The 25,506-nt window shown below is 43.0% G+C and overlaps 1 protein-coding gene across 1 annotated transcript in view; it reads right to left on the reverse strand.

Annotated features, from left to right (window-relative positions):
* Positions 1 to 5,237: 5,237 nt before the first annotated feature.
* Positions 5,238 to 25,506, reverse strand: part of atp1a3a (ATPase Na+/K+ transporting subunit alpha 3a) — a gene marked incomplete at both ends in the record, with an annotated part of 79,113 nt that continues 58,844 nt past the window's right edge. Inside the window, 15 exons of the mRNA XM_080735448.1 lie at positions 5,238 to 5,266; positions 6,035 to 6,126; positions 6,685 to 6,786; positions 7,771 to 7,901; positions 8,866 to 9,011; positions 9,992 to 10,115; positions 11,815 to 11,969; positions 13,189 to 13,357; positions 14,100 to 14,250; positions 15,139 to 15,275; positions 16,780 to 16,955; positions 17,967 to 18,159; positions 18,609 to 18,853; positions 20,330 to 20,528; positions 24,424 to 24,603. Of these exons, the coding sequence (XP_080591574.1) occupies positions 5,238 to 5,266; positions 6,035 to 6,126; positions 6,685 to 6,786; positions 7,771 to 7,901; positions 8,866 to 9,011; positions 9,992 to 10,115; positions 11,815 to 11,969; positions 13,189 to 13,357; positions 14,100 to 14,250; positions 15,139 to 15,275; positions 16,780 to 16,955; positions 17,967 to 18,159; positions 18,609 to 18,853; positions 20,330 to 20,528; positions 24,424 to 24,603 (2,229 nt within the window). The remainder of the gene's footprint in view (positions 5,267 to 6,034; positions 6,127 to 6,684; positions 6,787 to 7,770; positions 7,902 to 8,865; positions 9,012 to 9,991; positions 10,116 to 11,814; positions 11,970 to 13,188; positions 13,358 to 14,099; positions 14,251 to 15,138; positions 15,276 to 16,779; positions 16,956 to 17,966; positions 18,160 to 18,608; positions 18,854 to 20,329; positions 20,529 to 24,423; positions 24,604 to 25,506) is intronic.

Below are 25,506 nucleotides of genomic sequence, written 5' to 3' on the forward strand. Positions count from 1 at the left end.
GGGATGATTTTCCACTGGTCTTAATGTTCATGTTATTTTGTCTGTTTTTGGATGAAAAATGTTGCTGCTCAACATGCACAGTATATTCTATTACAGTAGATCAGGGGCTGAATAATCTGCTTTAATTAATATCAGATGGCCATCTGATACACCCCACAGTAATACAGGGACTCAATTTCCAAAGATCCTTCGGGAAATGAGGCCACCCGGACGCGATAATGGAATCCGTAGGATACAGGGTGAATAAATTAGAAACCGCGGCTTGTGATTGGCTGAACCAGAGATCGGGAGCACTCCGCTGTGTTCACTTGGACCATGCGGAGGTGCCGAAAGTCGGGGGGGCGAAGATTTACTATTCTGTCCCCCTGTGTATGTAACTCGGATGGCACTGAGTCGCCTCAAGTGACCTTCGCAACGCTAGACATCCGACTTGCTCGCTGGCGCTCGCTCGGCTGTGTCTCATGTGGCTCAAGGTCGCCTGAGACGGAGGACCTCCATCGTCATCACCGAAAACAAGCGCTCCTTTCCCATCTCCTATGGATTTCATAATAGCCACCCGGACATCCAGTTTTCCATTCAGACCAATGGTAAGGAATTCAGAAAAGTGGTCCAAAGACGCTTTTTTCAACGGACCATAACTAAAGAACGGATCGTCACGTTGACAATAATTCTTTACGGGTTGAAAGAAGACATGATCGTTGGATGTTACAAATGGCATGTACACTCATCCGTGGGTCCTTCAAAATAAGCTAAAATCATGAGAATTGTGGCATTTATGAAGCTTCAGCGTTAGTTTATGCAGGACACGTGAGTCTCGCCCGCCTCAGCTGTCAGTCAGCTCATTTTCTGCTCCTCACTCACAGATCTGCTAATTATTGCATCACTCTGTCTAATCCAATCAGAGCTCTCGCTCAGTAAGGGAGGATCCTTTAAAAACGTCCTGCATTCACTATAGCGCTGCTCGTCTTTTATCCGAAGCAGAAGGATTTGCTACTGCTTAGCTTTTATTAGAGGCTGGTCGATATGTATATCAGACTGATATAGCAACCATTATAGGCCTTTTTCAACAGTTTTGGCATCTGCTGCAGCTGATGTGTCCCGAACTTGAATAACTTTAAACCTGGCATACCTATTTTGGGCATGCCATTACAATGTGACACACTCACAATGTGTCACACCAATGTGACACACTCACAATGTGTCACACAAGCTTGTAGATCGGCTATTTATTATCAATCTTTCAATAGGTCTTATTTAAGTGGTTGTATTTTCTTATTATTATTATTTATCAACAAAGATATTTATGATGTTTGTGTTTATTTTTGGTTTATTTCTTTGCTTAAAAGTTAAAGCAAAGAAATTTGGAAATATTCCAGTAGAAATTGGAAATACTCCAGTAAAGTAAAAGTACCTCAAAGTTGTACTTAAGTACAGTACTTGAGTGCATGCACTTGTACCATTCCACCACTGAAAGCTTGAATATCGTCCCCCCTGGGATCATGAAGTGAATTCTTTGTTTGTCGGTGTTGCAGTTACCTGCAGAGTGCTGGGTCACAAGTTCAAGTCCAAGTGTCATTGCAGACGTGGAGGCCAGCTGGTGTATTGTCCAGCAGACAGTGGGCTCATATCCCAATACAAATCAGCTGTACTGCCAATTTGCTTGTAAGTACAAGGGACAGTAGTCATATTGTGCAAGGTTTTAAGATTTAAGGCCCATTCCCACTGGGCCAGATAACAGATAAAAAAATCTCTTTCTCCAGATATTTTTCCATTCAAAGTGGATGGTAGATACAGATAAAAAAAATATTTGCCACAGATAAAAGTATCTGTGGCAAATATCTGTGGTAGATATTATTTTTATCTGTATCTACCATCCACTTTGAATGGAAAAATATCTGGAGAAAGATTTTTTTATCTGTTATCTGGCCCAGTGGGAATGGGCCTTTAGACCTGTCCTGCTTATTTCAAAAGGAGGGGATCATAATTTGCACTACAAAATTTCACATTTTTATTCCAAAGAAATAAAGAAATAAATGTGGCTATATAGCATATCGTCAATGTCGGGTGGCAACCTCATATGACCAAAACTGTTAATTGTCACGATTCAAATTCAAAAGCATCCAAAGTAGCAGCTCTACAAGCTTTTTGAGCTTGTGGATCTGCTACTATTGATGGTTTGGTGTAACGCTGTGGTAGGATCAAGTAGGGCGTTCATTTTGGAAAAGAACACAAAAAGTTAGAATATGGCGATAGGAGGTAATCTGCCCGACAACAAAGATCTAAAATGACACAGATGCTTTCCCGGATTGGAAGATATAACAATAGGCTTACCAGGTCTCAATCTGGCAAACCATCGTCAAATAAAAGGGAAAAACAGCGCAGAGACTAACCAGGTCTAAAAACACTATGCCAGTGTTTCTCTAACTTTAATATTTCAAGGTATCCCCTTAACTCTGACAGTATACAAATGGAACCAAATGGACCTGTTAGGGTACATTTTTAGACCCCCATAAAGGAACCCACAAAGTCCCTAGAATCCACTTTGAGAAGCACTGCACTATGCAATGTGTTATGAGCTGGTAGATAGCAATCTTTGCTACTTTTGTGTGACACTGTATGTAGTATGATGAAATCAGGCATTCGTTTACAAAAAATATATATAAAATAAATATGGAGTTACAAGCTAGGTTTCTGCCCGACAGCAACAACATGAGATCTTAACAATCTTCAATCTTTAAAGAGCAAAGCATTAAAACTGCCAGGGTTAGGTCTTGGATTCGCTAGCTCAACCAGTGTGTTTCTCAAAGGAATCTATGTGTACCTCTAGTGGTATGCAGAGGTACTACACGAGAGAAAATGGAAGATTATGGTTACGGTTATGTTTAATGCTAAAACATTGACAAACATTGTGTGAACCTGCTGATCTGTAAAGTGTTAAATAAAAAAAGAGACTCGCACAATTGTTAGGGTGTGTATAGAAAGCAATACCAATTTCGGTCCTCTGTTGGAGCTTATTTTATTTAATGATCAATTATTGATAAATGTTTTTATAATCGATTAAATCAATTGATGACCTATTACACCACTAGTGTGTTATGTAGTTGTGTTATGTTACATTACGTTGCACATAGCCCAGATTGCCACACTTTGGGAACTGTGGCTCTAGAAGACTCTACGATGATAAATAGATGACTTGACACTAATTCAATAGAAGAGTTGTCACAGCATTTATTTCCATTTTTCTGACAAAACTCCACACACAAAAACAAACCGGAGACCAAACTGAAAAAAGAGAGATCCTTCTTTTTTATTTCATTTAATTCAATGTTCTCCCTTTTTTAGTTTTTCTCTTTTTTGCTGCTGCTAGCTGCTGTTTTGCACATTTTTAAGGTACGGCACCTTGTTCCATTTTTCCACAGATTTTTTTTTTTTTTAATAATGAAATTGGAGAGAAATCTCTTTTTCCTAGGACACAGAAAGATTGTAATTTTCTTTTTTTCAACAAGGAAGAGGGCAGAGGGGTGGGGGCTGGAGGGTGCGCAGGAGAGAGGAGGTAAGAGGAGAAGAGTTAAGAGGACGGAGGAGGAGTTTTTGCACGGTGCTCACAAACAGACATATAAACGGGGACGGACGGATGGACGGACGGACAGACGGGCGGGAGGGAGGGAGGGATAGGGCTTTGGGAGCGAGAAGAAAGAAAGGAGGAGTGAGAGAAAGAGGGAGAGAGAAAGAGAGAAAGAGAGAGAGAGAGAGAGAGAGAGAGAGAGAGAGAGAGGGGGGGAGACGGTGTGCTTTGTCATGTCCGAATGAAAAACAAGCAGCTCTCAGACCCACTCCTAACTTAAAAAATGAAAAATAAAAATGAAAGACAAAAAATAGGTACATAAAACGTTTACGAACAATTCAGTTTCTTAAAAAACACTCGGTCATCTATTAGAAAACAACAACACGAGCAGAAAAGAAGACAGGGGGGGGGGGGGGGGGGGGTTGGGGTTAAAGAGTGAGGTCCAAAGATTCCAGGAGGTGACCACTTATTTATTAGTTTTTTTTCCCCCCACCAGTAGATGGCACTAGTGGGTTACATCACAGCAGTGGCAAGTGGGTTTATCCTTCCTCGACTTGGCTGAGTGGAACAGGAGGAAAGGAGGGAGGGAGGGAGGATGGGAGGAAGAGGTGGAAGGAGGGAGTAATACAACTGTAATAGAAAGACTGGCAGTGAAAAGAGAGTGCTGGAGAGAGAGAGAGAGAGAGAGAGAGAGAGAGAGAGAGAGAGAGAGAATGGCAGTTAAACAGCAGAGAAGGAATGGCAGACTATGGCGGGCCGGGGGCATGGGGAGGTGGGAAACAAAACAAAACCTAAGAACTACGACAAAACAAAAGTAATCTATAAATGGACACCACCCACCCACTCATGTCGCCAGGTTGGGAATCTAGACGGGAGCTGCAGTGTGTTGGGTGTTCCATGTTTTAGTAGTAGCGATCGAGCTTCGATGGAGATAGCATTCAGTATAATGACTGAGCCTTAATGGAGTTAGCATTCAGGTCTTCTTTTGTTTTAACTCACCGTTGTTATGTTGTTATCATTCATGGAGTATTATCATTCACAGCGGCGTGGTTTCCGTCGCAACTATGGTGTCACGCATGGAAAATAGCTGATCTACAAGCGCACACTGCGGATCAAAGCTTGTGGATCGGCTATTTTGTGGATCCGAAGCTTGTGGATCGGCTATGTTCCGTGCATAGCGCCGCCGTTCGACCAAGTATAAAATCAAGTTTTAGAGTGACAAACACAGTTCTACATGAAGAGTGAGCGGATCTACAACGCTGATGTCACAGAACGGTGGCAGACTAATGCTGTAGTTTTTGGAGAGAAGGTGAAAGTGAAGATTAAAAAAAAGGAGGACAGAGGATTAGAGAAAAAAGGACGAGAGGGGTGGGGCCACACCCCACCCATTCTCTTCTCTCTTCCTCTGTCATTGGTCCTCTCGTTGTTTTGTGTGTTGTGTGTGTGTGTGTGTGTGTTCTTTTTGTTTCTTTTTTTTGTTTGTTTTTAGAAGAAGGTGTAAAAGGAGATGGGAGGTTGGTGAAGAGGAGGGGAGGGTGGGGGAGTGGAGGAGAGATGGATGGGCAGGAGTAGCAAGGAGAGAGAGAGAGAGAGAAAGAGAGAGAGGGGCAGAGAAAGGGGGGGATGAGCTCTGGGGAGGAAGGGGGTGAGAAGTAAAGAATGGTCTGATAATTTAATAGTATGTCTCTTTTTCCACCCAGCCTGCAGAAGAGAACAAAGGGAAAGGGGGAAGAGAAACAAAGAGAGACAGACAACAAGTTAGAAGATTCAATCTATTAACTGTTGCTTTGATTGTTTTATGAATTATTATTATTATTGTTATTATGAATATGAATACGGTAATACATTTTGAATATATTTTGAACTAGTAGTTCTGAAATAAATCATGTCATGTCTTTAGATAATATTGCCAGTGTTGCATTTAATGTTGTTCTTTTCCCTCCCATTCACAGAAATATTGCTAAACATTACAGACCAGAGGTCAGTCATTTACAATGATTCTGAATTCTGCACTTCTTGCATTGAGGAATTCAGGTTTTGGATGTAAAAGTCAAAAAGGACAGGATCATAATTTTCTAGTTCTTAAATTTGTACTACAAAACGAAATTCCTTTATTCCTGTTTATTAAAAACAGAAAAACAGAAATTAATGTTAATATATAGGCTATATAGCATATCGTCTCTGTCGGGCACATTTAGCTGTTTGGTACTTTATCTTTGTACCACCTGCTTCAGTAATGCAGCAGAGGACTCTTGTGTATATGAAAGAGAGAGAGAGAAGAGAGAGAGAGAGAGAGAGAGAGAGAGAGAGAGAGAGAGAGAGAGAGAGAGTCTGAGAGTGAGTGTGTGTGCCTCTGTGTGTGTGTCTCTGTGTGTGTGTGTGTGTGTGTGTGTGTGTGTGTGTGTGTGTGTGTGTGTGTGTGTGTGTGTGTGTGTGTGTGTGTGCGTGCGTGCGTGTGTGTTTTTTTACCTCCGGGGTTCCGGCGTAGGATGAGTTTTCGGATCTCATCGTAAACAAAGATGAGGAAACTGTACGGGAATGCACAGAACCACCAGCTGGGCCTGAGAGAGAGAGAGAGAGAAAGAGAAAGAGAGAGAGAGCAGTGTACTCTTAATTTTTTACTTCAATAGAAGTAACAATTCATCGCATCACAACACATTGTGAGCTTTTAGATCGTCTATTTTCAAATGGCTGAAATATACAGTATATACGTAGGGCTGAAGCAGTTAATGTATGTTTAATCTACATCTGCAAAGTACAGTAACTAGTAACTAAAGCTGACAAATGAATAATTGAAAATTAGAAATACCAAAGAAAGTAAAAATATCTAAAAATCACTTGAGTAAATGTACTTAGGGTATATTTCCAAATAGTAGCCCAGGCGTTTAATTTGCTAAATCGATTTGAACCCCCGGCGTTTAAAAGAACTGGCGGATATTTACGACATTTATTTGCGTTCATTTGAATGGCGGTCGATACCCAAAATGGTGTCAGACCTTTGGACGGTATTTTGAAATAGTTACTTTACACCACTGGAAGGAATGATTCCACCAAGCAACTTCCAGTCTCCCCCACTGCTGCTAACCAAAAGCCTGAGCATCACAGGGCCCCATTCTTACTTGAGTGGGTACATCCGTAGTGCCACGTCCATGCCAGGGCAGTAGGACAGGAAGGCAGCCAGGGCCGTCTCCTCAAACAGGCCAAAGATCAAAATCTTATTCCTGGGGGAAAAAAAACAGAATAAAGTTTCTCACTTTCTCACTTGCTTACACAAAGGAGGACACAGAGAGACAGAGAGAGTGGGCGAGAGAGAGATAGAGATAAAACTATCTAAAGGTGCATTTATATAGCTCCTTTATCCAAGGCGCTTTACAGAGATTGTGCATTACATTCACCCATTCACACTCGCACATGCATACACTGATGGCATGCAAGGCACCAATCTGCTCACCGGGAGCAACTAGGGGTTCAGAGTCTTACTCAATGACTCTTTGACACTATCTCTGGGGGAGCCTGGGATCGAATTAGGAACCCTTCTGGAACGCTCTGTGCAATTATCCAATCGATTGCTTTTCCGATTAATACAATTATTGAGAAGCACATTTTCTTGACATATAAGTACATACTTTATTACGTATATCATCACAGACATTTTTCTATTCTATTCTTCTTTTCCTGATCCAAATCTACCGGTACTTTAGGCCTGTTAAAATTCTCTCCAAGAGAGGCTCCCCACCAGAGGAGTGTGTCTTTGGGGCAGGAGTGGAGCAGGAGCAGTAGTACTAGTTATCTGGGTCTGTATGGCTGTACCATAATAAAACTGTAATAAGACTGTCCAACAGTGTGCCACTGGGACATGACAGACATGGAGGAACCCAGAAAGGATGAGCGGAAAGAATAGAAATAAATACATAGAAAAAAGGTCTTGAGCCTGACTCTATGTTGGCTTCCCTGTTCCGTGTCCATGACTGACACAGCCCTGACTAGGCAACCAGGCGTTCTACAAACCCTTTGTTTTAAATCTCTGCCTACCAATGAAATCATCCGAGTGGATATTGAGCTAATGGAAACGGCAGTATTTGTCTTTGTCTGGAACACAAGCAAACTGAAGCCAGTTGTATTCTTTTTTTCCCTTCTTTTTAATTACCAACAAAAGTGTTTTGTGTTAAACTCTATACAGGTTCAGGTGAGGTGCATGTTCTTACTTCATGCCCTGCTGGAACACAGAGTTGCGTCTGGTCTTGCAGATGATGACATCGGCCCACTGCACCACCACGATGCTGACAAAGAAGGCTGTGTGGCAGGTGTACTCCACGATCTTACGCTGCTCATAGGTCTGTACAGGGAGAGAGAGAGAGAGAGAGAGAGAGAGAGAGAGAGAGAGAGAGAGAGAGAGAGAGAGAGAGAGAGAGAGAGAGAGAGAGAGAGAGAGTGGGCAGGGTGTAAATACAGCTCAAAAGACAAAATGCTGCCATCCTCCTTACTATTTGGTATAAAACAAATTTCTAAAGTGAACTTAGGTAACACACATCAACTGGTGGGTGCTGGGCTAAAGATGCTTGAGTTCAAAAAGGCACAGCCCACTTACCAAAGAAGGTAATAGGTACTTCTTCTAATAAAGAAGTACATTTTACCTGCTTTGGTGTGCCGGCTCTACCTTTTTTAACACAATTCAAACCAAACTGTACAACAATAAAGAGAGTAAATCCAAATGTAAACTTTACATTATTGTATACATTATTATTATTATCTATATTATATACTTTGTACCAAAAATAACTACATTTTTGTGAGTGAAACTGCTGTGTACAATACATTAGGCTTAAAAGGAAAGTTCACCCCAAAAGGATTTTTTTCCCCCTATCGATTACATACTGCATTGCAGCCTTGAATTCAGTTTTTGTTGGAATCCTAAGCCAATAATTTGATGACTGGCGGAGTCTCTGGCAGAGGTGTAAAGTACTTCTACTTCTCCACTTCATCTCAGAAGCAAATATTGTACTTTTACTCCACTACAATTATTTGACAACTTTAGTTACTAGTTACACTTCAGCCCTACATACATTTCGACCATTTGAAGCAGATCTACAAGCTCACAATGCGTCCCATTGTGTGCTCACAATTCATTACAACACTTCGCGTCCGTGAGCTTGTAAATCAGCTATTTTCTGGTGAAGATATTTGGTGTAGACTAGAGGGAATACAGGAGGAGGCAGAGTATAACAGACCCCAGGGGGACACGGTCAGTTATGTAGGATTGAAGTGATTATGGGGGTAACATGGTAAGAGGTCTGCTGTACCCATTGCTGTCCGTAGCTGTCCTCCAGGTCGTTATTGGAGCGGTCGTCCCAGTTGAGCCTGATGCCCACCAGCAGAGAGGGAAGGAAGCCGTTCTCAGCCAGGATCACAAAGTAGGAGAAGAACCCTCCCAGAGCCTGGATCATACCTGTAGGGGGAGGAGGAGGGAGAGCCATTAATTCACTGATTCATATCTATCGGCTTTACACGATTACAATATAGCAGCCTTCAACAGGGGGTCCGGGACCCCTTGGGAGTCCTCAGAGTTACTACATGGGGTCCTCCAAATCTTCCAATCCTTTTTACTGTATATTAATAATGTGAACCCTAGTGTCTATATTCTGAGAACTGTAGCCAAAAATAGCAGATCTACAAGCTCACACCGCCTCGCGCTGCAAGCCGTTGTGAGCTTGTAGATCGGCTATTTTCGGCATAGATAGAATTTCAGCAATTAAAAGGCAAAAAGTGTACAGAAATTGATTTAATAACTGAAGCAATCTAAGATCCATCTGTACTAATATTCACCACGTATTGTAAGTGAATAGGCCTATATCTGTATGATTGGTTTGGGGGTCCTCCCCCAGGAAATGTTGAACATAGTAGATTTCCTGTGTTCTGGTGAATCTTTGGAGTTTGATACCGAATCCAGGAGAAATGACAAGGCAAAAATTGTACAGAAATTGATTTGAAAACTGAAGCAATATAAGACCTATCTGTAGGCCTACTAATATTCACTACTTACTGTAGGCCTAAGTGAATATATCTGTATCTGTAGGCCTAACTGAATATATCTGTATGATTGCATGCACATCCCACACCCCCTAAGTGGGGGGTTTGGGGGTTCTCCCCCAGGAAATTTTGAACATAGTAGATGTAATTTCCTGTGTTCTGGTGAATATTTGGAGTTTGATACCAGATCCAGGAGAAATGACAATCGTCAAACAGAGACAGTCATCAAGTTGCACATGTTTAACTTGGAAACGTGTTGCCGCGCAAAGACACGGAAATCCCCCAAATTCAGGAGAAATGCCAATCCAGGAGCATGCCAGGAAATGGGGTCAAAATCCAGGAGACTCCTGGCAAATCCCGGAGCGTTGGCAAGCCTGCCACTGGGTCAGTGTGACGTACCGATCTGTCCGTAGGCGATGCTGATCAGCCTCTCGTTCACCAGCTTGTCCCTGGCTGGGTTCCTGGGCTGGCGCTTCATGATGTCGCTCTCTGCTGCCTCGTAGGCCAGTGAGATGGCTGGGACCTGACGGACAGCAGGGGGGCGAGGGAGACAGAGGGAGCAATGTAGGTTAAGACCTGGAGCCCATTCTACACACGCCTTCCAAACTGCAGACCGCCATCTGACATTTTTTTGTCCCCAGAAGAGAAGATTTGTGTTACTTTTTTAAAAAGGTTCAAGAATAGCAGATCTACAAGCTCACGTGTAGATCTGATGTTTCTGAGAACCACTGTCTAAAATCCTAAGAGTTCTCTGAAAAACGTATTTGCCATATACTGTATATACGTAGCTCAAATCTAAAATGACACAGATGCTTTCATGGTTTTAATGAGTTTAAAGGGACATGAAAGTGTGGAGGAAGTGATTAAAAAGGATGGAAGGAGAGTGCAAGAAAGAGAGAGAGAGAGAGAGAGAGAGAGAGAGAGAGAGAGGGCGGATGAAGTCCCACTTGCAGAGAGGAGATATTTGAGAGACAGCAAGAGAAAGAGAAAGACATGGGGATGATCATCACATCATGCCTGCACACTGTGTGAATGAAGGCAGATGGGTTTACATAATGTGGACCCGTGTGTGTGTGTGTGTGTGTGTGTGTGTGTGTGTGTGTGTGTGTGTGTGTGTGTGTGCGCGCGCATGAGGAAGACTGATACCTGCTATGCATTATTGTGTGTGCTTGGTGTGTGTGAACATATTAAATTAGGGAGTGCATAACCCATGCATGTATGTATGACTTGTTGTTCAGCCATGGGGATCCAAGCATGAGTGTGCATAGAGAACATAGACTACAGGTGAATGCTCATTGTGTCCACCAGACCACCACTGAGCGTGACTGGTGACTGCACACACACACATACAGTACAGTACTGTACATTCACACCACACAGTATGCATGGTTAGTTATGCATACTGCTGGCCTGTGCTCAGGGTGATGCTGTACCCTGAGCAGGATGATGTGTCTTTATGACTGTATGTGTGTGCACACATGTTTATCGTTTGTCCATACATTTGTGTGTCTGTGCATGAGTGCATCCATCAGTACTTTCATTCCTACAGTTGTGTGTATCTCTTTTTTTATTGTGTTGTGTGTGTGTGTGTGTGTGTGTGTGTGTGTGTGTGTGTGTGTGTGTGTGTGTGTGTGTGTGTGTGTGTGTGTAGTCACAATAGTTGTAAGTTATAGTGAGTCTTTACTTGAAATGTATGGAAGTATTGAGTTCTAAACAAAAGGACCATCTTTGGTAATTGGCTTAATATGAAACAAAGATTGTTCTTGGCACACATTTGCACTTGGGAAGAAGACGACCTATGTAAAAGTCCATATATGGGTATTCCCCAGAATCCCTTTTATGTCCATATATGAAGATGTCATCGACTAACTGGCCCAAGAGCCTGCTTTACTCTGATTTACACCCTACCTTCCCCGAAAACGTTAATATTAAGTCCATATATGTATATGGATATATATTAATAAAGGATAAAATAAATAAAATGTCCATAATACAGTATGGGCATTCCCAGATGATGCCCTGTTAGGGTACCCCATTATGCCCATATATGGAGATCCCCAGGCATCAAATCCAGGCCCTAACTCGCCAAGGCCCTGTTTGGCCTTACTAATTACCATACGTTTTATGCCCATATATGGAGATCCCTGTCCCAATATTAAGGACATATCTGGGAATGCCCATATATGGGCATGTTTTGACGTGTGTGTGTGTGTGTCTCTCACCATGTCAGTTCCCAGGTCGATACAGAGGATGGTGATGGTTCCCAGAGGCAGGGGGATGTTGACAATGATGAAGAAGAGGAAAGGAGTGATCTCTGGGATGTTGCTGGTCAGCGTGTAGGCAATGGACTTCTTCAGGTTGTCAAAGATCAGACGGCCTGAAAAGGAATGGGGAAACATGTTCAGCGTGTCTGAAAGTAGTCAATGTTTTCCAATCGATCACAGATGTTAATTGGCTGATTTTCACTCCCTTGCTCGGTGGTCACCAAACGACTTGATCTAGAAAACGGATTTCTTTAATGACAGAGCTGCCCAGTAGTATAAAAGTCAATCAGATCAATAATATTGCATCTAAAAATAACCAATCTACAAGCATCATCAATTTCAGCAACACGTCTGATTAGTACAGTAAATGCCTACTGCATTGATGTGATGTGACGTCTGCTGTTGTTATGGTTGTGACAGGAGCTTGTTCAAAGGTTGAATTAGTTCCAACACAACAGCTTGAATAACAGCTGTCCCTGATAGCACAGAGGGACTCTTTTTGTAAGCGTAATATTTTTTTTAGATCCTTATGCAGGGATTAAAAAAACAACTAATATAGGACAGGTAATCGCTGTAAAGTAATGGGTATTTTATTTGCAATCGTGCCCTCAGGGTAGGACTCCAGTTGTCACAATTCTCCTGTCCATCAATCTCACCCGATCCCTGAACATCTCTCTCTCTCTTCTCCACCCCTCCAGTGGTAAAGTCATCCATTTATTTATTTCAGTGACTCTGATTCATACTTGGTTGTGCACCATGTCACACACTTCATCATATCCACCTGCAATATCCTTACTTTCATGTACAACAAATCTTAAAGAGGTTGGACGAAGGTCATTCTGCTTCAAAACTCCATCTTATTGGAATGACATTCCTCTATCTCTTAGATACATTTCATCCTTCTGTCACATCAGCTCCCTATATTCACACCTGGATTCAACTTGTTTATGCTTCTAAATTGACTGTACTTGTAGGGACGTATACACTGACGTATTTGCACTGTTCCCTTCTTTCTCTTCGGTTGCACAACAGCTCAGTGTGTGATGGTTGGTGAGGTGGGTGGGAGAGGGTGAGCAAGCCATCTGTGTATGAATGTATCTATATACATGTACTTGTAGTTTACTGTATGTATCTATGTCTGTTGTTCATGTTTTTATGGGACCCCCTCGAAAATGAGATGCTGCGTCTCAAGGGGTTATCCCTTCAATAAAAATCTGAAACAGAATCTGAAACAGAAACAGCACACCAAAAGTATCTGATCGGCTATTGTGACCGCTATGCTCAACTCAATATAAAGCACCCTTAGTGATGCCTCCTCCACCTCCTCCTCACCTTCCTCCACCCCCGTGACAATGGAGGCGAAGTTGTCGTCCAGGAGGATCATGTCAGCCGCCTGCTTGGACACGTCGGAGCCCGAGATCCCCATGGCCACGCCGATGTCGGCCTTCTTCAGGGCAGGAGAGTCGTTCACACCGTCACCTGTCACCGCCACGATGGCACCCTGGCGGACGGGAGAGAGAGACACCACAGAATTGACCAACCAGAATCAATTAGCTTGTAAAGTATCACTTCATGTCTTGCACTTATTGGTGAATTAAATAAAGCAGTTCACGTCTGTGCCTATATAGAGGGTATGTGCATGCATAAAGTGAATTGCAAATCGAGTGGCAAAGTCAGTTTAACGTTGTTTAACATTGTTTAAAGCAATCAGATAGGACTTTACATTTTGGATGTATGGGCTTTCAAGGCCAGAAATTAGTTTTTTGACACTCAATAGGTGTTCCCGCATAACTTCACGTGCATACCCTCTGTACGTCTATGTATATTTCTTTGACCCATTAAGACTACGAATACCTTCTAAATCAGTGGTTCTTAAACTTTTTTGTGCCAAGGACCCGCAAAATGATATGTATTTGGCCGTGTGGACCACCATCTCAGACTTAATTTCCGGGAGGTCCTGGTGGGAGTGTACACAAGATTTGTGCTAAAAACTTCAATCAAAGATTCTCAAACTCAAATGTTTCTAAAATGTTCAAAAATAGCAGAAAATATCTGCTATTTTTGAGAACTTGAAAAGCCTATGTTGCTGTATATATATATAATGTATGGCTAAAATCTAAAATGACACAGATGCTTTCCCGGTTTCAATGGGTTTTAATACAACTGCATGTCCACTTGCCTGTGCACATGCACGACACACACACATACACGCACACACACACGTGTCGTGCACGCATCCGTACCTGTCTCTGACAGCCCTCCACGATGATGAGCTTCTGCTGCGGGGAGGTCCTGGCAAACACGATCTCGGTGTGGTTCTTCAGGATGTCGTCCATCTGGTCCTGACTCAGTTCCTTCAGGTCCGTGCCGTGGATAACGCACGCCTTGGCATCCCTGCAACAGAGACATGGATCTGGCTGAATACAGACAGGTGGATGAGCATCACATACATCATGCCTGTGCACACTGTGTGAATGAGGGCAGATGGGTTTACATTATGTGGAGCCATGTATGTGTGTGTGCATGAGGAATATTGATACCTGCTATGCATTATTGTGTGTGTGTGTGTGTGTGTGTGTGTGTGTGTGTGTGTGTGTGTGTGTGTGTGTGTGTGTGTGCCTGCGAACATATTAAATTAGGGAGTGCATAACCCATGCATGTATGTATGACTTGTTGTTCAGCCATGGGGATCCAAGCATGAGTGTGCATAGAGAACATAGAATACAGGTGAATGCTCATTGTGTCCACCGACCACCGCTGACACTCACCCAAACTGTGCTGGGAAAATGAGCAAGGAAGCGTGTACTTTGTGTCACGTACTACATAACAGAATTCATAAAGTCACCAGATGTTTTGGAGGGCAAATCTCCAAGAGAGAGACCATATGAGTGAAACTCCAGGGCACTACCTTGCCTTGTCTTAACTCTTATGCCTAAACCTTTCGGGCATTTTTACTTGCACCAGCAGAGTGCGCAAGTATTGCGTTCGGTGGCGTATCTGACGTGTTTCTGTTTGTGTTCATGCCCGTAGCCAATCAGGGACCAGCATTCATGGTGACATCACAGGGGGACCAGAATTCTTGGTGATATCACCAACAAGAAGTGCGATCTAACTAGAAATATACGGTTCCTACGAAACAGTGTGGGCTTGCATATAACACCATGTATGGGCACAAAGATCTACACTTTGGCTGCACCTCATTGGCTAAGGGCCCTGCCTTTGTACTGTCGGTAATGTATGGGAATTTGTATCTTTAGACAGCACTGATGTATTGTATCTTACCTGGGGTTGACCTGGCTGACAGGGATGTTGAGGCGGGCAGCGATGTCCTCTACTGTCTCGTTGCCTTCAGAGATGATGCCCACGCCCTTAGCAATGGCCTTGGCTGTGATTGGGTGGTCTCCGGTCACCATGATGACCTGCGCACAACAGATTAAATACAATGAATTGCCAAGTTAGTACAGAAAAAGAAAGAAGGTGACGAAGAGGCTGAGCGAGTAGAGTGAAACAATAATGATTGTTATATACTTAAATATTAACCTGTATGGAAATTGGCTTAAGGGAAAACCCAGGGCATGGGCATAATGACCTCAGGGACCTACAGAGATCTCCACATATGGGCACAAAAGGGACTCAGATAGACGGATACAACAGGACAAACACTATGACTCCCGACACTATGACCAGGGTTCCCACACATTTTTACCAATTAATTTCCAAAACTTTTCCAGAATATTTAACCCAATTTCCAGGACTATATAACAATAATTCAGCTCAATAACAGGTTGCTTACTCCTATGCGCAATGCACAAAGACAGGTAGTGTATGCCAGTGGTTCTCAACCTTTTCAGGCCATGACCCCCAAAATAATCATGTTTTAACTGGGGACCCGGCACCCTGACGAGCACTAAGAGTTGAGGAATTTTGTATAACATGGTTCTAACGCGAGGCATTGTGAGCATGTAGATCGGCTATTTTCACAATTTCTGCCTCTATTAAATATTTGACAATTTGGCCCATGTTTAATTTGTCATTTCAGAGGTATTAACAAAATCAATAACCAAAGACAATGCATAGCTATTTCTTCCAGGACCTTCCAGGACCCTTGATAAATTCCAAAACTTTTCCAGTACTGGAAAAATATTTTTCTAATTTCAAAATATTTCCAGGGATTTCATGACCGTGGGAACCCTGTATGACTCAGACTTCCAGAAGCGGTCAGATGGGCGGTGCAACGCAGGGGTAAATAATATCTAATATCCTCCACACCATTCAAGGTGTCTCCTACGTTTGATTAGAAACAGCTGCTGTTCAATTAACTCAGCTGCTGTTGTACAATTGGAAACATCTGACAGGTGGCAACCAAAATGACCTTGCAACAGCAGTTGAATTACTATTGTCTGTCTGCGTATGTCCTTTATGGTTGTATATTAAGCATATGAACGCCCAAATACACACCCCTGTGGGTCCCCAGGAAACAAAGTATATAGGATTTAAGTGTTAAAGGAGTATTAGGATGGGTACAGTACATACGTACTGAGCGCGCAGACACATTCATAGGTTGGTGATGATACTATGAACGGTAACATGTCATTAGGTCGAACACCCTTTGGATCGACCACCAAACTCTAACCCAAACCCTAATCCTAACCTCAGTAAAACTGTGCCTAACCCTAACCCTAACCCTAACCCTAAACCTAACCTCAGTAACCGTGACGCGGGTGATTATCTAACCTGCCAACGCTCGCTGGTGATTATCTGACCTGCCGACGCTGTTCGACCCAACGGGAGTTCGACCTATGGGGCAGTCCCCACTATGAACTATGAATATAGAGATATAATCTGTACCTTTATTACAGTATCTCAACTAAAAAAGCATCAACCTTGAAGTACAGTAACACGGGGGGAAAGAGTGGCGCCCACCTTGATGCCAGCAGACCGGCATTTGCCCACGGCATCGGGCACGGCAGCACGGGGAGGATCGATCATGGACATGAGGCCCACGAAGCACAGCTCTGTGGTCTGGAAGTTGACGTCATCTGTGTCGAAGGCGAAGCCCTTGGGGAACTTGTCCTCTGGCAGGAACAGATGGCAGAAACCTGGGAGAGCAGGAGAGGAGAGGAAAGACGAATAGAGGAGGAGAGGAGGCGGTTAAAAGGAGGAGAGCAAAGAAGACACATGAAGACTCATAATGAAGGAGAAATGTTTAGAAGTGTTTGTCTTGATTTAACCCTGTGAAAATATAACATTTTATAAAAGCATATATAGGCTGTCATGGACATGCACGCCGATTTTAAGTTACAATGACAAGCAATTAAAATCTAGCGATATGGAAGCAATCTAACACAAGTGCTTTAACAGTCATTCAGATAACATTGCCGATCTGGCTCAGAAGAAGTTTATAGGTCAGGATACGACCGCTTATGCGAGACTCCAGCATTTTGAGGAGTCGGAAGCCCCTACAAAACGGTGAAAAGTGATGATTCATCACTAAACCATTGTTTTGTGGATCCGTTTTTAGCCCAAGGAATGTTTTTCGTGCAAAACAAATGCTTGCAATGGATTCAGCATCATTAAAAACCCCTAGTTTGACCCCTCACATGCTACTTAAAGCATATTTATTTTTTGTATTTTTTTTCCTGTATAGTAAATTAATGGGACACAAACACGAATCAGTTTTTTTATGAGGTTTCCCCCGGGAGTTGAATTTCAACCTTTTAGTACATATTATTACACACCTTTAGAAACACATTGGTGAAGAAATTTCTTAGTAACGATTTACTTCGCAGATTGGTCAAATATCTTATAAAATCCCATTAGGCCTACTATATTGGCTATTCTTTCGTTGTTAGGTTGTATTCGGGTTGTTCTCTTCGTAAAATCGGGGAGTTTCAAGAATAATTAAGGGCGTGTTATTTAAATTTCAGCCTGCGCATTTATCAACGCTGAGATCAAATGTACGCCAGGTGTGTCTATTTAGGACGTGTTCGTAAATGCCACTTGAACGTTGGCCAACGCAAAATCTGGGGAGAAAAATATACTGTTTTTTACACTCCTTTGATAAATGAGGAATGAGGGCCTCTATCTCTCTCTCAGTCTTCCCATCTTACCCAGCACTCTCTCTCCCAGTCCTCCCAGCTCCAGGTAAGCGTTCTGGAAGGACTCCTTCAGCTCCTCGTCCATGGCCTGCTCCTTGCCCTGTAGCATGATGGTGGAGCAGCAGTCCAGGATCCTCTCCGGGGCGCCCTTCATCACCAGCAGGTAGCGGTTGTCTGCCTCATCTTCTGTCTCGTGAACCGAGAGCTGGGGGGGTATCACACATTTGACTGTTATCAGTAATTATGTACAACTTTTACCCCCTTCACCATACTGTAAATCTAGAGTGGGACTCTTACTGTGAATGCTAGAAAGTTGGGTGAGTGGGTCGGCAGCAGAACCGTGTAAAGACAGAGTTGTGTCAGCTAAAGACCACATCTAATGGCTTTTTGTGACTATATCGTGACACATTTCCTAGAGTGAAACAGGGGCTGGATGTGTCTCAGCCAATCACATTCTCTGCTGACAGCGGATTCAAATAAGACTGAAACTAAATAGAATTTTATTCAAGTCAAATCAAAATTTGCTGTCAAAATGCACACGACGGCGACGTCGTACACGTGTCTGAGTATTTGTGAACACGAGCATGTGTGACAATTGTATACCTCCACCTCCCGGGCTGTGTGAATGCATTTGCGAGCAGCAGCAACACTGACCTGGTACTTGTTGGTGGAGTTGAAGGGGATCTCGGCCACCTTCTTGTTCTTCTCCCTGATCTGTTTGACGTTGCCGCAGGACAGCTCGATGCACTTGAGCAGGGCCGACTCGGAGGCGTCTCCCGCCACGTCCCTCTTCAGGATGGGCAGCTGGTCCTGGCCCGCCTTGAACACGGCGCGGTTGCACAGGGAGGCGACGCGTGCCAGGGACACCCAGGTCTGGGAGGTCTTGTCAAACGACGCGCCTGAAAAACAAGATCAGTAGAGAGATGTTCAGGGGTGGGAAATACATACTCGAGTAGACGAGTGCTGAACAGTGGTGTAAAGTAACTAAGTACATTTACTGAAGTATATTATATATTTGAAAACTTGTGAAATGGGACATTCTGCATATTGAGTATGTTCTACTTTTGGTACTTTAAGTACATTTTTGATAGATTTGTATGGATTAGAAGTGTAAAAGTATTTTAGTCTTTTACACAAGTATAGTTGCTCAACATTGCATTATTGATACTTTTCCCACCACTGGTGCAGCACTTTGTTTTACATTTACGTGCTACTAACTAAATAAATTAACATAGACATAAAAATTATTTTACCCCTAATCCATGTAGTAGGTGTAAAACAGTGATTTAATTGTGCGTCGGTGTGGATAACGAGGAGGGGCGGCTGTTTTGCATTTATACCAGCACTTTTATTTTCCACAAGCAGAGATAACGAGGAATACCGACTTGCTGGCAGCAGGTTCATGAAACAGTAGCGTTCAAGGATGAACAAACAGCTATTTTATAGATTATATTTTTATAGGTGGTGGCTGATTTAAGCAGTCACACCTGGCCCGAGTCTGTGTTATTAGACTCTTGGGCTGGGCGTGACGACACACCTGTTGTGCAGATGCACACAGGGATAAAGCGGGCCTTCCCCGCACGCCTCCATCACGACAGCAAGTTCCATCTGCTCTGGCTGCTTGCACCATCTGGTCCCTCTCTCTTCAACAGGCTGAGAGACAGGGGCCGTTCTGCTGAAGCACTGGAAGGATTCCGGACTTTCCTTAGGCGCTAGAATTCCCTCCTTGCAATTGCTACGTCAGTGGTTCTCGACCGTTTCAGTTCCATGACCCCCCAAAATAATCATATTTGAACTCGAGGGCCCACAAGCACAATCGCCTGTGGTCAACTTTCACCTACCCCTCTTCCCAAAAATGAATAGAAAGATGAACTCTGAAAACGGGTATTGAAGCCAGGTGGGAGGCAGAGTAGCCTACATGTTCTTCAATACATGCAATCATTTCAATACGTTTTAAATAAACATTCAACCAGTCCGGCCCTCGACTTGTCCAATTTTTTACATTTTGGCCCACTGTGTATTTGAGTTTGACATCCCTGATGTACAGTATCTATTCAGTGTCCTCTGACGGTTGCTACAGTACATGTAGTACAGTTACCTAAGACTACAGTAATCGCTGAGGGATTGGAACGAGTATTCGATTAGAAAGAAATTAAGATTACTTGCATCCCTAATCTCTAGTAGAGATAGTGGGATTCCCACTCGCCGTATCACTTCCTTGAGATTTACATTCAGCCTTGTGTTAAATGTGGTGCTGCTTATCTTGGCCATGACACTCTTGAAAAAGAGATTGTTTTACTTTCAAAGGTTAAATGAAAAGGTATTGGTGGTATTAGTGATGCAAACCATTGTCTCTGTCTCTCTCCCCGACTCACCGGACTGGTCCTCAGTGGTGTCGGCCTCGTGGATCTGATTGTCGAACCACATGTGGGCCACGGTCATCCTGTTCTGGGTCAGGGTGCCCGTCTTGTCGGAGCAGATGGTGGAGGTGGAGCCCAGGGTCTCCACGGCCTCCAGGTTCTTCACCAGACAGTTCTTACGAGCCATGCGCTTGGCGGTCAGGGTCAGACACACCTGGACAGAACAGGGAAAAGAACCAGAGAGAGAGACGAGAGTAGGGGAAGAGGGGGAAACGAGAGAGAGAGAGTGAAAGAAGCAACACAGAGAAGGGGTAAAGAGGAAAAAAAAAGAAAAGGAAATAGATGGAGATCACAGACAGATGGGAGGGAGTTAAGGAGAGGGATGGTAGATATCAGGACAGGTCGAGTCAGTGTTGAAAGAAGAGTGATAGAAAGATGAGAGGCAAAAGAAAGAAAAAGATAATTAGTTGCCGGTCAAGGTGGTGAAACAGAAGAGATACACAACTCCAGGCACAACGTAAACTTAAAGGGGAATTTAAATTTAAAACACTTCAGGGGTCATTTCCACTCAGGCTTTTGTGTGGACCCCACACATGCAGCTTGATTCAATATATAGATATTTGATATTAATTTGATCAAATGCACATCCCCCCAGTCTTATATAAGCCCATCAAACACCAAACTCCATGTTCATTCATTGTACTGTAACTCATCGTAAACACGTCCCTGGCTCTCATGACTGATATTGTCCTTCTAATGAATGTGTCAACATAACATTTGTCTACTGAATGTAAATATCTAAATCAAGGAACTCAAAAACCTGGGGTGCACACAAAAGTAGCCTGGGTAGAGGTAGAAGAAAATAACCCCAGAAAGTTGAATTCCCCTTTAATCTTTAATCAAGCATGCCTTCATCCCATGTCTCTACCCTGACACCTGGAGATGTCCATCCTGATCACTGACACCTGTATATATCCCCTCTACAGCACGATGCACTACCAATTCAATAACAGCCATATGAGCAATGCAGAAAGAAAAAATAAAATAAAATGAAAAAAAGCAACACATGAGCAAGTGAGGCGCTGAAGCATAAGGGTGTATCGCTATAGCCTGGCATTAATGTGGATTCATTCATGCGTTCCTCCACAGATACTGTGGAGGAACCTGTGAATGAATCCACATCATCAGTCTGGCTAAGGCCAGGCTAGTATCGCTATATGTCATCATCATGCCAATGTACGGCAAGACCCGCGGGCTCAAAAAACAGAACTAGCCAAGCAGCCGGCGCCACATTCAAATGTAACGGAGCCGACTAGCCGGCGTTAGCCTTATAGTGTCATTACGTTTAGCTAGCCGCTAGCCAGTGGTCTCACAGAATGACCCAGGCTCAGCCACGGGCCTGGAAAAAGAGAGACAACACAAAGAGAGAGAAAAGGAGGAGAGAGGGAGCGATATAGATACACAAACATGTATGGGAGAGACAGGGAGAGAGGGAGAGATACACAGATACACAGATAGATACAACACAACACCAATCACCACAGAAAGAGAGCTATAGACACATTGATACTTTACGTATGTTAAAGCCAACGCTAGTACAACAATAAAAACAGAGATGCACAGACGAATACACAAACACACAGAGATATCATGGCAAATCGGGACACAACACAGAAACAGATGCAGACAGGGGAATACAAATATTACACAACAGGCAACATGACCTCATACGCACACATAAAGCTCACAAAGTACACCACCAGCCCGAAGTGAAACAGTAGGTTGCATTTAGGACATGTAATCTGTATTCTTAGGCTGCAAAGTATTTCTGCTTAACCTCTCCTGTCTGTATTCTACTCAGATTGCAAGCCAGATGAGCTGACACAGTCAAATGTTTAATATGTTAAGGAGTGCCTTGCAAATGTCTAAACATTGTGTTTGTCTAAGCTTTGTAGAACATTGTGCTCTACAAAGCGGAGAAACGTACCTACCTAACACTGAGGTTGTCTAAAAAGGTCTTTACACACTAGGAATGATGCAAATTGCTTGAGTGAATCGCTTCGTCTAATTTCACAATGGATCAATTACTGATCTCTTTCTGGTTAAGTTGGTGGGGGGGGGGGGGGGGGGGGGGAAACAGTATCCTATGGCTCTGACAATATGCAACGGGAAAATAGCAAGCCTCCCACTACACACGTCATCTGCAAAACACAATTCCAGATCACTTCATATACTACTGTATGCATATTATATCGCTTAATATGTATGGTTGATAATAAAATAATAAAAGATTGACTGGTGTGTAAAGGCTTTAAAATATTATATCTGCAAGATGCTGTTTGACTCAGGTCAGCGCACAACACCCTGTAATAACAGAATGACGTACTGTAGGTATTGGAAAACAGAGGTACAACATATGCAGACAATTACACACAAAGTAGTACACATAGTATTCATGAAACATGGTCTCACACACACACACACACACACACACACACACACACACACACACACACACACACACACACACACACACACACACACACACACACACACACAAAGTAGTATGATGTCTGTCCATTTTAGAGCCTAAAAACTACTAAATCTCCACATAAGACAGATAAAATATATACTGTCAAACTGCATTGTACTCAAAAGGTTTACAAATCCCTCACACAAACAGGTAGACACCTAGTAGTAGTAGTATGGTATGCTCACACGCGTGTGCGCGCGCGCGTTCACACACACACACACACACACACACACACACACACACACACACACACTAGGGATGCGACGATATGAAAACTTCATGTCACGATTATTAGGGATGGGTATCGTCTGCGATACTTTTAATGGTATCGATTGCATGATGTCGATACTATCGGGTATCGGTTCACGTAAAAACGAACGATACCTCATTTCGATACTCTGGAAGGCACCCCTGGCCGGTCGCATCTGTAACAGTTGGGCTACTGAGAGTTTAATGACTGCTTTAGTAGGCTACACTCGTTACTGTGGAAAATAGCCGACAATAGCCTATAATGTTTATTATTATGATGATTATCCAACGTCTATACTCTCCACTCCGCCACACTGTGTGATCATCATCATCTGCGGTGCGACCGAGTATTTCCCGGTGAACCTAAGCGCAACGGTGGGGGCTTGGGCGTCCTTTATGTATTGAGAATGAGAGGCACTCTTGCCGATTTAGTAAGAGACTCGTCGCCAATTGCAAGATATTTAAAAGTTATTTCGGCCGATGATATCCTTTTCTTCCCACAACTAGACTAAGGATTTATATTGTCTGTGTTATTGTTTACAACCACAATTATTCACGTGTGGCAAGATCGCGGTTCACTATAGTTTTTAGTAGGCTATAGTGTAGGCTTAGAAGCCTTTTCAGAAGTTAATTTAATGTTCTCCATTTAACGGTTTCCTTTATCGTCATCTTGCGCTAATGCACGCAACTGTTTTCGCCATGTTTTAAGGTCTTATTTTAGTTGTTTCTCATAAGCTCGCAACCCTCCTTGCCCATCGGCCCCCACCTTTGCGCTTAGGTTCACCGGGAAATACTCGGTCGCATCTGCGGTAGAGCAGTTAAACTTAAATAAAAAGTATCGAAAATCGTATCAAAAAGGGTATCGTATCGATTCCCAGGTATCGAAAAAGGTATCGTATCGATTCAAAGGTGAACGATACCCATCCCTAACGATTATTGTGACCAAAGAAATTTCGATTTACGATATTATCGCGATAATCAAAGTATCCCCAACAGCCATTATCCTGGGGCAGAACATTTGTCAAAAAATAGCCAATCTACAAGCTCACAACGCATCGCAACAGATTTCGTAGGGAGTAAAAAAATTATAGACCAATTATAGAGGGTTTAAGTGGTACCGGATATGCAGCTCTGCAAATAAAAGGTGAATTGATCCAAGCGCATGACGGAGAATGATTTCATGATAAATTAAATCTCCACAATACGAGTATTGTGAGTGTTTTTTTATCGCGATAAACAATAATAGCGATTATCATCCCATCCCTAAAAGGGACACACATAAACACACACGCGCGCACACACACACACAGCGTCCTCCTCCACTCACAGTGACGGTGGCCAGGAGGCCCTCGGGCACGTTGGCCACGATGATGCCGATGAGGAAGATGACGGCCTCCAGCCAGGAGTAGCCCAGGGCGACGGCCAGGATGAAGAAGCTGACGCCCAGGAAGACGGCCACGCCCGTGATCAGGTGGATGAAGTGCTCGATCTCCTTGGCGATGGGCGTCTACCATGAGAGGAAGAAGAAGAGGTAGAGGTAGTTGTGGGCGATATGGTGATGAATATCATTGAGACGATACAATGTCTCCACCATATGCCTTTTCAGAGATATCGTATATATTGTGATACAATGAGGGAGCCTTATAAGAAAATCTTGTTGAATTGTTAATACAGAGATTCATTGCAGAATCCATTTAAACGTACATTTTGTTCTAAATCAGCGGTTCTCAAACTTCAAAACGTCAAGGTCTCCCCTTAACTCTGACAGTATACAAATGTATACATTTGTATATTATCTGTCAAAGTTGCATACTTGTAAGGGTCAAATTTAGACCTCCTTAAAGGAACCCAGAGAGTCCCTGGACTCCACTTTGAGGACCACTGGTCTAAATGGTTTGTTACTCCTCTTTCTTTTAGTTTGTGTTACCTTGTAGCTGGTTGTACTGTTAAGTAACTTGAAAAATGACCATAAAAACCAACATGAAAAATAATCGTGATAAGTTCATGCATCGTGATACAGCTTGGAAGAATATTGTGATATTGTATTTTTCCATATCGCCCACTCCTAGGTAGAGGTAGAGCTTTTTGAATTCAATTGAGAGGTCAATGGCATGACAAAGACAAACACCCTGTTTTGTTGTCTGCTCTATGTTTATTAAAGCAGCACATTTTATGCTCTCAAGAATTGAATTATTGTTAAACATCGGCATTAGTTAATTTTTCAAGAAGTATACACAATTAGAGAATGTAGAAGATATGTTATTTTGATCAACGTTGGCCAGTTATCTCTCCTGTGGTAGGCCTACCAACATCAATACAGCTTGGAATTGTAGACAAAATCTTATCCACCAACAACAACAAAATATTGTTTTGGGTCTGAGGCTAAAATCTCATCAAATGGTGGTCCGCA

Source organism: Nannobrachium achirus (assembly GCF_963921795.1).
Source record: "Nannobrachium achirus genome assembly, chromosome: 10".
Classification (NCBI taxonomy): Eukaryota; Metazoa; Chordata; class Actinopteri; order Myctophiformes; family Myctophidae; genus Nannobrachium; species Nannobrachium achirus.